This window comes from Euleptes europaea, chromosome 14 (assembly GCF_029931775.1).
Source record: "Euleptes europaea isolate rEulEur1 chromosome 14, rEulEur1.hap1, whole genome shotgun sequence".
Lineage (NCBI taxonomy): Eukaryota > Metazoa > Chordata > Lepidosauria > Squamata > Sphaerodactylidae > Euleptes > Euleptes europaea.
The window spans coordinates 42,795,327-42,809,418 of NC_079325.1; the positions used below are offsets into that span (position 1 = coordinate 42,795,327).

A 14,092-nucleotide genomic window follows, 5' to 3' on the forward strand; every position below is an offset into this window, starting at 1 on the left:
TCCCCACTCTGTCATAGAAGCTTGCTGGGTGACCTTGGGGCCATCATTGTCACTGTAGCCTACCTCACAGGGTTGTTGTGAGGATAAAATATATGATAGGAGAAGGATGTAAGCTACTTTGGGCCCTCACTGGGAAGAAAAGCAGGGTATAAATTACATACATATGTAAATAGCAGATCAGGTGACGAAACTGTTTCTGGACTATACCGCTTCGGACAGCAGGGGGAAGATTCATGCCTGATGATTCTTCTCCATTACAACCCTTCCCCCAAACACACTCTTGCTCAGAGCCGAAATCAGGAGCAGGCAATCTTTTTTGCCCAAATGTAGCCAAAAAACACACCGGCCCACGAAGGAGCTGGAGTGCTGAAAAACAAAAGGTGGAGGGAGGGAAATATTATACCTGGCCAGACTCACGGGGATCAAGCCAAGCCCCAGGGGTGCTGCCAATGCCCCCAGGGGCTCCCCTTGACCTGGCTGGTAAGTGCAGAGATCTAGGAGGCAGTGATGGGCATGAGGCATACCGGTCACTCTCTCCTACACAGCCTGAGGGGCTTGCCTTGATTACGTGAGCAGAGAACTCGCCCTGCGTATTGAGCAAAGGGGTCCAGGGTGAAACTGATCGCACACGTGCCAGGGCTGCCCACCCTGACCTAGATGTCAGGTAGCCCTCTCTCTGTTCGGATGGCTGGGCATTAGCATTTCTAAATATGGAGCATTCGTTCAGGTAATCCCTCTACCTAGTCTGAAGCAGTTCAAGACAAGGAGAGCTTTGCAACATGATCTATTGTTGGCACAGTGCTTGCTTAAGCAAGTCACTATTGGGCCAGTCTTTCTCCCAATCCTACTGCGAGGCTGGAAAGGAACGCTTGCTTGAAACACTTCCAAGTACACCAGGCAAGTGATTACTAGCAGTGAATAGCACTAGGAGCCAGCGTGGTGTAGTGGTTAAGAGCGGTGTTTGGAGCGGTGGAGTCTGACCTGGAGAACCGGGTTTGATTCCCCACCCCTCCACATGAGCAGCGGATGCTTATCGGGTGAACTGGGTTGGTTTCCCCACTCCTATTCATGAAGCCAGCTGGGTGACCTTGGGCAAGTCACAGCTCTGTTAGAGCTCTCTCAGCCCCACCTACCTCACAGGGTGTCTGTTGTGGGGAGGGAAAGGGAAGGTGATTGCAAGCCGATTTGATTCTTCCTTAAGTGGTAGAGCAAATCGGCATATAAAAACCAACTCTTCTTCTTCTAGGCAAGTGATTAATAGCAGCTGCAAGGTTTTATAGTGTTAAGTTAGTTCATCTGAACACTTAGTACTACATTCTAGCTGATACACATATTTGTCTGAATGGAAACACTGCCAGGGCCTACCCATGCCTTATACTATTGGGGGAGAATCCTCTTTGCATCCTTCAGTACCCCACTTCTTGCTAGTCTTAAATGGGATATTTTATACTAACCAGTCAGTCATCTCTACCAAAGCTTTTTTCTTCCCCACTTATCCTTCTTTTTCCTAACAAGTACAGATTGGTATTGGATGACTGTAGATCCATCTCCTTGGTAATTACTATTCTTACAAACTTGTTTTCTGTGTTTTAGGACCGTAGGTAAATTGGAAGGGATCTGGGAGTTGTACACTGCTACACAGGTATTCCAGTGCAAGCCCAATGAAATTAACTGACTTCGACTGGAATAACACTCCCTCTTGCCACAGGAAAAACAAGTGTCAAAATGGTCACCCTTTTCATTAATAGCAACAGCAAGCCTCAAGTTAAGTACCCACAAAGGAAGACAGTGCTGTCTTGCCAGCCTATTAAAAGTGAACTATCAGGTGAATTGCTCTCTCAGGATTTTTTGTAGCCTCCCAAAAACTTTGGGAAAGCTTGCCGGTTTGAGATGTTTTGCCAGAGGTTTCATAGCTTCATTAATTTTTTTAAAAAGCTGCTTATCACAGAGATACTCCCATTATTTAAAAGTTCAGCTTCTTCACACACAATTCAGCATATTCTACAGGGCAAGGTCAGTCTCTCGGCTCGCCTCTTCATCTAGAGTGACCCTTAAGGACTCAGATTGTCACAAGTTTCATCTTTTTCCTTCAAGTATTCTAATTGGTTGCATGTCCCTAACCTTTCCCACAGGAGACTGGGAAAAAGCACCAAAGCGCTGAGAGCACGTTATGTGCAGGTTCGCTCAGAAACAGGCTCCTTGCAAGGTAAATCACAGTCTACCTGTGTAACATACTGGGGGACTCAGGTTAAGAAATAGCAACTTGCCTAGGGCTGCCCAATGATTCATGGCAAGCTGTGAAAAGTAATTGTCAAAGGCTTTCACGGTCAGAGTTCATTGGTTCTTGTAGGTTATCCGGGCTGTGTAACCGTGGTCTTGGTATTTTCTTTCCTGACGTTTCGCCAGCAGCTGTGGCAGGCATCTTCAGAGGAGTAACACTGAAGAGACACTGTCCTTCAGTGTTACTCCTCTGAAGATGCCTGCCACAGCTGCTGGCGAAACGTCAGGAAAGAAAATACCAAGACCACGGTTACACAGCCCGGATAACCTACAAGAACCTGTGAAAAGTAAGTTGGGGACTTTCCAAGGCTGTAGTTCATGCACAGAATGGTAAGCTGCAGTACTGCAGTCCAAGCTCTGCTCACAACCTGAGTTCGATCCCGACAAAGTTGGTTTCAGGTAGCTGGCTCAAGGTTGACTCAGCCTTCCATCCTTCCGAGGTTGATAAAATGAGTACCCGGCTTTCTGGGGGTAAAGGGAAGATGACTGGGGAAGGCACTAGCAAGCCACCCCGTAAACAAAGTCTGCCTAGTAAACGTCAGGATGTGACGTCACCCCATGGGTCAGGAATGACCCGGTGCTTGCAAAGGGGACCTTTACCTTTAGTTCATGCTCCAAAATAGTACACATAAGAACATAAGAAAAGCCATGCTGGATCAGACGAAGGTCCATCAAGTCCGGCAGTCTGTTCACACAGTGGCCAACCAGGGGCCTCTAGGAAGCCCACAAACAAGACAACTGCAGCAGCATCCTAACCAAAAGCCTCATTCAATGGATCTCTACTTCCACCCCAACTATGAAAAATCTACTCACAAAAATATACAGAAGTTGCTTCTTGGCTCTAAAATTTCTTCCTAGATGAGAATGCAACCTGAAACGGAGCTAGACCTCACGGGCATAAAACACACTAGAGGTCAAATCAAGATTCTCTTCTGTCTGCCCCATCACCATCCAGCCTCAGTGTTTATCCAGACTGGCAGACATTTCAAAGCAGTTTGAGAAACAGACTGCAGCGACTGAGGCTGTTCTTGAGCCTTCAAGAGTAAACTCCTGTTTGTTCATGCCAAGAAATAGTCTGGTCTATTCTTAAGCTTGCAGGATCCCTTCTTTTTCTCCTTCATGCACATTCTGGTTTGGGAGGTCATTGACAATTCGTTATTATGCTCATATCTGGAGGTCACAATTCTGATTTATTTCTTGCCCACTAACTGCAACATCTGAATACAGTTCATAACACTGCCTCAGGTACACTTGTGGGAGCTACACCCATTTTGGGATGTCTAAAGATGTAGTGCCAGAGTACATACATTGTATCTGAGAGAAGAGATGCACAAACCCTAGAATCACCTCTGGATTTTTTACTTTCATCTTAAACCACCTTTCTGAGGACATGTCAGTACCCCCCTCCATAAACAAAGTGATCTCTTGGACTTAATCCCTAATTAATTAGCAGAGCTCTATCAATCACAATAAGAATGACATCATTTGTTCCTTTGCTTTAAGACAAAGCCTTCAACATAGAGGATCACAAAAAGCACATCTTTAAAGCCTGGCACCTGCGTCTTATTGCAATGGATGAGTAACAACAAAAAGATGCATGGAGTAAACAAAAATTAGCTGATGATCTTTATTAGATTTTCAGTGCTTCCGTAAAATAAATATGTTGCATAATATCAAACAGTGAGAAATAAAGCATGAAAAGCATGTAACAAAAAAATACACTCATGACAGTGTTTAATACTTAGCACTTTAAGAAATAATAAAGCCTTTCGTTATTTACAGGGTAGCCGACTATGGAACAAAATTTACAGCTGCCTATTTAAAAAGTACTCGAGGGAAGGGAACTGCAAAGACTGCAATGGAAGACGGTTATTTCCATTCTACTTTGCATTTCTGCCTCCCTCTATACAAAATTCATTCTAATTCCAATTATTCTTCTTTTAAAAAGTTCTTTAAATAACTATACTGGATTATGTTTGTGGATTTTGCTCCTTTCTAGTGTTGGAATAGTGTCCTTTGCACTACAAGATACATATTCAAGTAACACTTCAAACAGAAGTAGCATGTGCAAACCAAAGCCATACCCTATAAAGAAATTCCTAGGCAGTAAAGTAAAATGTGCTAAAGACCTGATAAAAGTAGGCTGAAAACCCTGGAATTGTAGCTTCTTAAAGGGGGTGGGGGAAGTATGACAGATTTTTAGAGCGAAGGACACATGATTATAAGCCAATCGGAGTTGAACAATCCCCCCCCACTGGCCCACCAGATTCAAACAGGGTTCTTGAAGGGAAAAAAATACACAGGTTTAAGGTCATAACTCAAGATTTAATATATCAAGATGGAAAAAAAACTTGAAGCCAGACTTATTTGAGCCTTTGAAACAAATGCAGGTTTGTTTAAAAATTATTAAATGGAAACTGGTTTGTTTTCTCATATATTAGCATATATCAATGACCCAACCCCCCCCCAAATAATTAATGAGCAAAAACTAAAAAAGAAAAAAAAATCCACACTCCATTTTAGAGCATGCTGCTCATTCAGCAAAAAAAATAAAATAAAAAAGGTGGGAAAACCAGACAGGACAAGTAGGAAAATTACATTTCAGGACATGATTAAAAAAAAAAAAAATAGAATTTGTGATCATTAAGTGCACCAGTATACAGGAGTAACGTGCTCTGAGTGAAAATGTTCCACAATTACTTGAATGTGTCTTTATTAAAAAGACAAGTTGTTACGATACTACTTGGAACAGAAAACCCATGTCGACAGCACTCCATTCAGCTTGCCTCAAGTTTCAAATGGGGAATATTCTAGCCGGTGGCCACGGTCGGCCTCTTCATGATTGTGTTGCAGAAATGTTCAGCCATTATAATTTGCATAAGACCTCCTCTTTCATTTTTTTAAAAAAAAGACAAGATTTTTTTTCCTTCCATCTTTCAGTGCTTATAAAGAACAGATACTGTTAAGTAAACTTTGTTCTGAGCAGCAAGGGGCCGGGTTGACTGGTCTAGTGTGTTTTTTCCCAGACGTCAGAGCAGAGCTTAGTGTTGGCAGTTGGTACAGTACAATAGTTTGTGTTATCAAGTCCTCTCCCCCCGCCCCCAAGTCTAAAGGGAAGGTTAATTTTTTCTCAAGCCTGCACAATAGCCCAATTCCCCCTCCTTCTACTGAAGTGGAGCATGTGCTCTCAAAGTTATTATTTGGGAGGGGGAAAGGGGGGGCAAGAGGATCTGAAGCAAAGAATGTCCCAATTTGTACCAATGAAGAACTTCAAGTAAAAGGAAATCCACTGCCTATGATCTTGCTACATGCATCTTCCCTTGCGTGAAAAGCCTCCGTAGTTCGCAATGGGTGTAACAGCCGTTTCATCATTCATACAAAAACAAAAGACAGAACACTGGTGTTGCTGCTCCTTCATTCTTTCCTTGCATCCAGGTTTAGAAGCTTCTTCCTTTAAAAAAAAAAATTATGATTCTGCATGTCTTATACCCAAAATTCGAGGGGGAGAGTCATTTCTCCCCAGCAACGCAATCGACAATTGTCTCCCATGGAAATTTAGTGTCATTTGCGAGTCTGAGTCTTCTTTGGCACTGCGGGTCGTTTGGGTTGCCACAAGTGATTATGAATTGTCAGAGCGTCTACACTAACCGACATGGTTTTGGCTGGAATCAGGTTAAACTGCTTTCTGTCCGAGCTGTATTTATAAAGCTTGTCGATCATTTTCTTGGTGATGCTCTTTGGCCCCGTCCCTGTCAGCTTGTAGATTTCTTCTGTGTCGGGATAGTAGCAATAAAGTGCCCTGAACTGGCAGCCGGCATCGCGGAACAAAATGATGTAATGGTTGGCATCACATTTCTCAAGCTCCTACGGATGAAAGAGAAACATTCTCAGCAAGATAATAAACCAGACCACTGTGCTGCTGGGCACCATGTCCACTGGCTGGCTAGAAAATACATAAAAATGCTTCTACACCATAGTGCCTGGGCTGCAATCCAGCAAGCCGGCCACTCAAAGAGCTTTTCATAGAAACATTGCTCACAGTTCACCAAATGTATTGTTTTCCCAGAGCTGTGGTGTACTGGGAGCTCATCTGCGGCCGTCAAAAGGCAGCAGAAAGAGTAGCGCTCTTTAACAGACTCCCCTGGGTCAGCGGCAGACAATGCAAACAGCTGCATCCACAGCACAGACTGCACTGTGCCACAGATGCGTAATCAGCACTGCATTCTTGTCATTCACACTCTTATTGACATCAGATGAGGCAAACGGCAATCAGGGAAACAAAAGGCACGTCGAATGAAGCACTGTGTGTAATGACTGACTGGCTGTTCCGATACTTGCCTCCAATATGGAGTTCTTATGAGGTTCATTCACTTTTCCAGCAAGACAGCAGTGAGATATAGCATTGTGGATAATCGGTTTGTTTGACTTGCTGCTCGGTTCTTTAAACAGTTTCGGACCTATTAAAAGAGAATTTTGATAGAGGCAGATCGCTACTTCACTTAAAGTCCATTCAGAAAAAAGAGAGATTATCAACCTACGCATTTTTCAGTTTTCAAACTTTTAAATTAGCGTGACATGAAGTAATGTGTTCTAAGAGGGAAATGGGAGATTTAAGGCCACGAATACTCATTATCTCTACTAAACACACAGAATCTGTTTGTCACTGTCATTCTGAAAAAGAAAACCGAGCCGTACATCCACAATCCTTCAGTTTCAGTTCTACATTCTGTTTCTGAAAGTAAAGGGTACTTCTGTCAGCTGGGGGGTGGGGGGTGGAGAGATTTCTGCTGATTCCCTTTCACTGCAAACTCCTACTGTACCCCCACTGTTGTTCATGAGGGTCCCCAGATACACACACATGCCCCAGGAACAGGGGGCAGTGGGAAGTCCCACTCTGCAAACTCCATGTCATTTGGGGTTCTAACAGGAACTAAGCCACAGAGGCTATATATTTTAGAGAGAACTGTCATTTCGTGACAAGGTCACAGCTAAAATGTAGGAAAGTTTACCAGTATATTCAGCCACGGAAGCAATTGAAGAGGCAGTTGAGGTGTTTTCCCAATCTCTCTCCATGTTTCGGCTGGCGTTCCGACTCAATATGGGCAAAGATTCCATTGATTCCACTCTGCCAGAAGAACCAAAGACCACAATTCATGAGCAGCAAGTTTGTACCTATCAGCTATTTGGCAAAAAAGGGCAATAGGGTGTCTGACTTTCCACCTGTTCTCCCCACCAACCACCTGCATTTAACTCTCCTTCGGAACAGAGGCAAATTCCAGAAGGGTAGCCATGGTTTCCTGTTGCAGCACAACACAAGGAATCTTGGGGTCCCTTTCAAAATACTAGTAAATGTATTATACTGCAAGCTTTTGTGGTCTAAAGGCTCCACATTCAGAAGCAAGAGGTGGCTGTCTAAATCGGAATGTATTCACAACACATATGTAGGAGGGGAAATTAACACTGTGGGGTCAGAAAGCAGGAAAGGGGGGATATGCAAGGAAACAGGAGGCATGTCCCAATTCTGGGTAAAGTAGAACAAGACCAAAGGAGAACAACTGCAACCCGCTGCCAGTTAGCAGCTTTAATAAACACCCAAGTGGGACCATTTAGGCTAACGCTTAGGCCTTGGTCATATAAGAGCCCCGTGGCACAGAGTGGTAAGCTGCATTACTGCAGTCAAAAGCTCTGCTCATGACCTGAGTTCGATCCCGACGGAAGTTGGTTTCAGGTAGCCGGCTCAAGCTTGACTCAGCCTTCCATCCTTCTGAGGTTGGAAAAATGAGTACCTAGCTTGCTGGGGGTAAAGTGTAGATGACTGGGGGAGGCAATAGCAAACCACCCCATAAACAAAGTCCTTTTAGTAAACGTCAGGATGTGATGTCATCCCATGGGTCAGTAACCTGTACCTTTTACCATATAACTCAAGACAGGCATGATTCTCCCCTCAACTATTATAACGTATTTTCCTCAAGTGTACAGACTTCCTAGCAAGTGCTTACAAAACAGTTAACATTACTGCTTAAAGATAACAGAACAATGTAAACTGAAAACTCTGTATTTTTCTAATTCATTGTTTTAACCAATAACACATCAATTGTTAAAGTCTGTCCACTCTCCAGCCTGAGCAAGGATTATTTTCTCTCTAACAGAAAAGCTAAAAAGTAGACCCCCATGGATCCATTCTGCTAACGGCAGTGTTTTTCTCCAGTGCAAGCGGCTTTCCACTGATGCTGGAAGAAAGCACTTCCAGTAGTGGAATAGAGCCACGGGCTCTAACCTGTGCCACCCTGCCAATCAGACAGAGTTGAACACATGAACACATGAAGCTGCTTTATAGTGAACCAGACCATTTCCATCAAAGTCAGTACTGTCTACTCAGACCGGCAGCGGCTCTCCAGGGTCTCAGGCAGAGGTCTTTCACTTCACCTACTTGCCTAGTCTCTTTAACTGGCGATGCCGGGCATTGAAAACTGGGGTCATCTGCATGCAAAGCAGGGGCTCTACCACTGAGCCACAGGCCCTCCCCTAGTTGCACGGGGCACAACTAGTTTGAAAACTAGTTTGACAGCAACCTACTATTTGAAGAATTAGTTTATCATTACAGATTTGATTTATAAGACACTTTGGGAGCCTATCCAGCAGAAAAGTGGGGTATAAATACAAATAATTTTGAGGAGAACTCATGCATCCAGAAATTACTTTACAGGGTGGCACATGTGCAAACAATATTTTGATTCAGGCCTAAGCAGCATTCAACCGCTTCTTAACAGTCGCTCTTACCGCTGGGAAGGTGTGCCACCAGAATGGACACTTTCAGGCTCAGTTGTTGCCGCCGATGCCAAGGAGAGGCTAGAGCCAGACTGAGCACTGCTTAGATTATCAGCTGGGGGGGGGAAAGAAGTGAGGCGACGTTAGGGAGAAAATATCAGAATGCTTTGTTAAGCCAATGCAAGAATGAAAATGTGTGCCACTACTTACGAGTAGAAGAGCACTTTGTCCCTGAGTCACTATAGGACTCTTCCCGATGGACAGATTTTGGCCTGGCCTTCTTGGGTTTGGGTTTGGGCTTCCCAAGGCCCTGCTCTTCCAAGATCTGCTGCTGTTTCCTTCTCAGGTATTCCTGTTTGATGAGCTCTCTTCGGGCTTTCTCTTCCTCCTTCCGTATTCTATCTTCTTCAGCTTTGCGACTGAAAAACCAAATATTGCTTTCAGTTTCTGTTCCTCCCCATTCCTCAAGGGGGAGAAGATACTATGAAGTACTCCATGCGCGCTACTACAAGGTAAGAGAGTGTATTTACCGGGTTTCATCTCGCTTTTGTTCAACCTCTGCCTCCAGCTGCAGTTTTCGAAGCCGTGCTTCTTCAGCTTTGCGCTGCTGCTTTAAGAGGAAGGCGGCGCGTTTTTTGGCCAGTTCATCTTCTGCTTTCTGCTCATCCTGCCAAAATTGAAATTCAACAAAAAAAAAGGGTTCTTGTGGACATGAAGGAACATGTAAAAAAACATGAAGAAAATTCCAAGGCCCACCCACCCATTTCTCTGAAAATAGGAAAAAAATCCTTAAAAACTCTGAGCTAAGACGTTGCCTCTTTTTACATTTGCAAGCAAGGGTCACCTGCAAGGTTTGCCATTCCCAGACAATCCTTCTGCAATCCTGCGACACACTAGGCTTCAAGGATGCCACAAAACAAAAAAGCAAGCATTACAACTTTTCGTTACTGAGCTTTCATCACCAAGAATGCATTGCAATAGGACACTATCCAAGGCAGCCTATGCCCCAATCAGGAGAACTGCGAGCACAGAACGGGGTCTTGCGTGCTACTTAAAAGGCTTCTACAGAAGGATTTGAATCCAATAATGATCGAGTTAGCTCATCATTGGATACAGTGGTGCACTATTCCCTCAAGTGGTCCCCATTACCTACTTGCTGCACAGGACACCTGAGGCAATCAATTTCTACGCATGGGCTACTGTTAGTAGATTGAAGCAAGGGTATAATTGGTTAGATTAATCCGTTCAAATCTTGTTGACTATAAGTCCTCCCCCCCCCAAATAATCTATTATGGAACTTTTAACCTGCTTTTCTTCACTCAATGCAGTTTTGTCAGCAGATTCCCTCAGATTTTAAGTTATTTGTAATACAGGTACTTTAAAAAAAATGGGAAGCCAACATCATTTAAGGAGATTTAACCTTCTCTGTTACATGTTCCAAGATAGCACCCTACCACAACATGTGCATTTATTACCTAAAACTAAGAGCTACTTCTTCAAAACTATTATTTTATTTATATGCCAAGTATATGCAAATTAATTTGAACAATTAATTAAAATTTCACTGACTGAACAACAGTCTTATTACTAAGCAACACTGCTAAATCTACAAGAGATAAGCCAACAGAATTTAATATCTTCCCAACTTCACTCACAAACTAAGGATTTGCAGGTTCAAAAAAGTGACATTTCAAGTATTTTCCACAAAACGGTCCCTTAGTTAATATGTCTGTAAGCATAGCAATGGGATCGGGAAACTTAAAAGCAGGGATAGCCAATTTCTTCAGCCTGGAAACCTAATCCTCCCTGGCTAACATTTTTTGGGGACTAACCCTCAACCGTAATGTCACTACTTCTCCTACGCTTGGAAACTGGCTAGGGAAGATCTGGCTTTACTATACCTGTTGCAGCCCCATCTAGTGAAACAACCCCCCAAAAAAATTCCACCCAGGATTACTGCTCTGTCACATAATCTAGGATTCAACTACTGCACTATTATGCTATTTCAATCTTACCTTAAAGAAGAACCCAACTCCTGACTTCTGGTCAATTTCACTGATTAAATCTGTGGAGCTGCCTTGGCTTTCAACATCTTCATCTGCGGCTTTCAAATCAGACAGGTCTACTTCAATTAGACTACCTTTGCTTCTCAAGGGCTCCTCTGCTGGGACGTTCTCTTTCCCTGAGCCATCAAAAGAAGAAGAGTTAAAGTCCTCCACGTTGCTATTCACATCTTTGATAGTTTCAGAGAGGATATTTGTGTCTTTGGAAGTAGACAGAACAAACTCCCCCCGGTGATAGCTCTCATCACGGAGTCTGTAACTATCAAAGACAAGCTTCTCCTGAGGGGTGCTTCCTGGATTCACATTATTTTCAAGGGCCGTTTCAGTCGGTGTCTTCGGTGAATTGGCTGATGGAAACTGCCTTAAATGTGGCAAAGTGTCAACACTGGGAGTTGGAGTTTTGATCCGTGCCATAGTTTGCTGTCTGTCCTTGGCAACTTTCAATTCAGATGGTCTCCCAGAGCGGGGAGTCCGCCCCTGACCAAGTCGAGGAGGTTTACGAAGGCTGCTCATTCCTGTAGGAGAGAGGGGCTCAACATAATGAATTGGGGCTTTTATCTTTTGGTCCTGAGAGCTGCCTCTCGACGATGGCACCGCTGGTGCTTTCATTAAGAGTTCTTGCTGCTGAGAAATCTTCAGTATAGCCTGTTGGAGGGTACTGATCGTTTCATTTAATTTTTCAATAGAAAGGTCACATTCGTTGATGTCGGCCACTTCGGTGTTCTCTTCCAGGAGCGCAGCGGAAATCATTTTGCTTTTCTCTATTTCGTGTATGGTGGGTTCTTTTGGATTGTTCTGCTCAACGAAAGCAATTGTTTCCTGAATTTTCACTTTGGGTACTTCATGCGAGTCATCAAGGACATCTTCGGTCCCTTCCTCTTTCACAAAGAACACTTCTGATTTAGAGTTCAAAGAGTTAGTATCATCCAGGCCCTCCCCGTTGTGCCTCGAGTATTCTTTTGCGAAGTGTTCTGGCTTAAGAGGCTGTGAGACATCAGGGCCTTTCCCCTTTTTAACCACATGCAAAAATGCTGCCTTGCCTAGTTTTAGCCGCTGCCTGGCCGACAGTGCCTCCATCTTCTTCTTCTGAGCCTCAATCGCTCTTCGTTTCTCCTCTAGTTGCATATGAAGCTGCACCAGTTCAGAAGCCAATATATTGACATTATCTTTGCTTTGCCTGTTTGGGCTCTGCTCCCGCTTCTGCTTCCATGTGACTAATGGAGCTGGGCAACATTCTGACCCATCAGGCGTGGTCTTCTGTGAACTACTTGTACTGGATTTTGTTTCGTAACTGTTCAGCCTCTGAAGCTTCCGTTCAGCAAAGTTAGTCATCCTGGCGCTCCCACTGGTCAAGGACACACTACTAACCTGAGAAATGGTGCTCAGGCAGGGACTCGAACGTCCACTGGCATCGTCTTTATCTTCGTGCTCCTTCACCTTCATGTCCTCCTGCAGCTTTGCCGACTCCTCTTCTCCGATATACTTGGCAATTATTGGATGGTCGTCCACTGCTAAATCTTGCTCCGCTTCCTCCATATCTAGAATGTCAGAGTCAGAGTCTTGCCTCACCATTGTCCACGAGGTGTCTGCCATGCGGGAGCCTGGGCTTTTTGCATGGCCAGTACTCGCACTGCTTACCACACCCTCATCTGCCTTAGAAGCATGAAGAAAGAATCCGCCAAAGGACTGCTCTCGAGATGGAGGCTCTAAGCTACTACTTGCTTGGGGCCGAAAGGGTTCTGCGCCTATCTCCAATTGTACCGACGGATCTGCCACTCCAGAACCAGCAACTGTTGTTAATTCTGAACTAGAAGCGACACTAAAAGTCCTGTTGAGGTTGTGATCTGCATGATTGCTACTTATTTTTTTACGAACTAAAGACGTGTGTCCCTCGTTCAGTCTCTTGGCTACAAAACCTCGCGTTTTCCTTTCCCCGCATTCATCCTCCTTGTTAATTATTTGTTTCTCCTTTGCTGGTCGCAGTACAGCAGGCATCAAAGGCTCAAGGAAGAAACTCTCCGGTTTGCTCTCCGGGGCCTCGTTCTGCGATTTCTCAGCCCATGCAGCTGCAACAAAGCCAGACGATCTAGCTGGCACACTCTGAAGTTCAAGGTTGCCATGGCTTGGCGCAGCATCCGGTCGGATTATTGCGATCAATTCTTCATCCTCGTCTTCTATCTCAACATTGTTCAGCAAGCTTTTCCCGTTGCTTTTCACTGGCACGGAGTGAGACTGCTGTTTTGGAGTGATGCTGGTGATGTTTGACGCTAGGCTGTCCTTGCTGATTGATCGAGCCAAGCTAATACTGTCGCCGGAACTAGGGTCTGCATCACTGCTTGTGGCATGGTGAAGAGCAAATGGCGTTGGCTGAGACAGAGGCCTAGGAGAGAGAGACCATTACAGGATTGTCGTTGCTGTTTTGTTCCTGCTACTTAAACAGAAATTATTTATTCAGCAAAATTATCCTAACATATAGAGCCAAAAATCTCACACTAATTCCAGATAAGCGATAGGATTTTCCTTTTTTCCTTCCCCTAGATTTAACAACCATTGGCTATTCATCTACCATTTCACACTTTAAAAAATGTGTGTGTGGGGGGGGGAATTATTATTTTTCTTGACAGTGTAGCGAGAAAAGTTTCCACATCTCTCACAATTCACTGATCTACTTGACAGCAGATAGTATCCGCTTCTCAGAAAGAGTCATTAGCTGTTTGATCCAGGGAGTAATATATTTATTTTATGCAGTATTATTTTGTGAACATGCTAAAACAATGTGGGCTAGGAATTCTACTTGATCCGGACAAAATGGGCATTTGCGTTCTTCTGCAATAATGTTATTGTATCTCCCTTGCTTCTTGGCTGAATCTAAGGTATTACACCCTGCCAATAAGAAAACTCGTCTAAAGTTATGGATTTCTAACCAGTGGAAATACTCTGGCAAGGAAAAAGTTCTGTTAAAGGGTATCTGGAAGAAGTGA

At 44.0% G+C, this 14,092-nt stretch overlaps 1 protein-coding gene across 1 annotated transcript in view; it reads right to left on the minus strand.

Annotated features, from left to right (window-relative positions):
- Nucleotides 1-5,740: 5,740 nt before the first annotated feature.
- Nucleotides 5,741-14,092, minus strand: part of CAMSAP1 (calmodulin regulated spectrin associated protein 1) — a 42,857-nt gene continuing 34,505 nt past the window's right edge. The window contains exons 13-19 of the mRNA XM_056860342.1: nt 11,064-13,491; nt 9,579-9,715; nt 9,259-9,467; nt 9,061-9,163; nt 7,290-7,405; nt 6,619-6,737; nt 5,741-6,144 (exon numbers count right to left, since the gene is read on the minus strand). Coding sequence (XP_056716320.1) covers nt 5,842-6,144; nt 6,619-6,737; nt 7,290-7,405; nt 9,061-9,163; nt 9,259-9,467; nt 9,579-9,715; nt 11,064-13,491 — 3,415 coding nt within the window. The 3' untranslated portion in view covers nt 5,741-5,841. The remainder of the gene's footprint in view (nt 6,145-6,618; nt 6,738-7,289; nt 7,406-9,060; nt 9,164-9,258; nt 9,468-9,578; nt 9,716-11,063; nt 13,492-14,092) is intronic.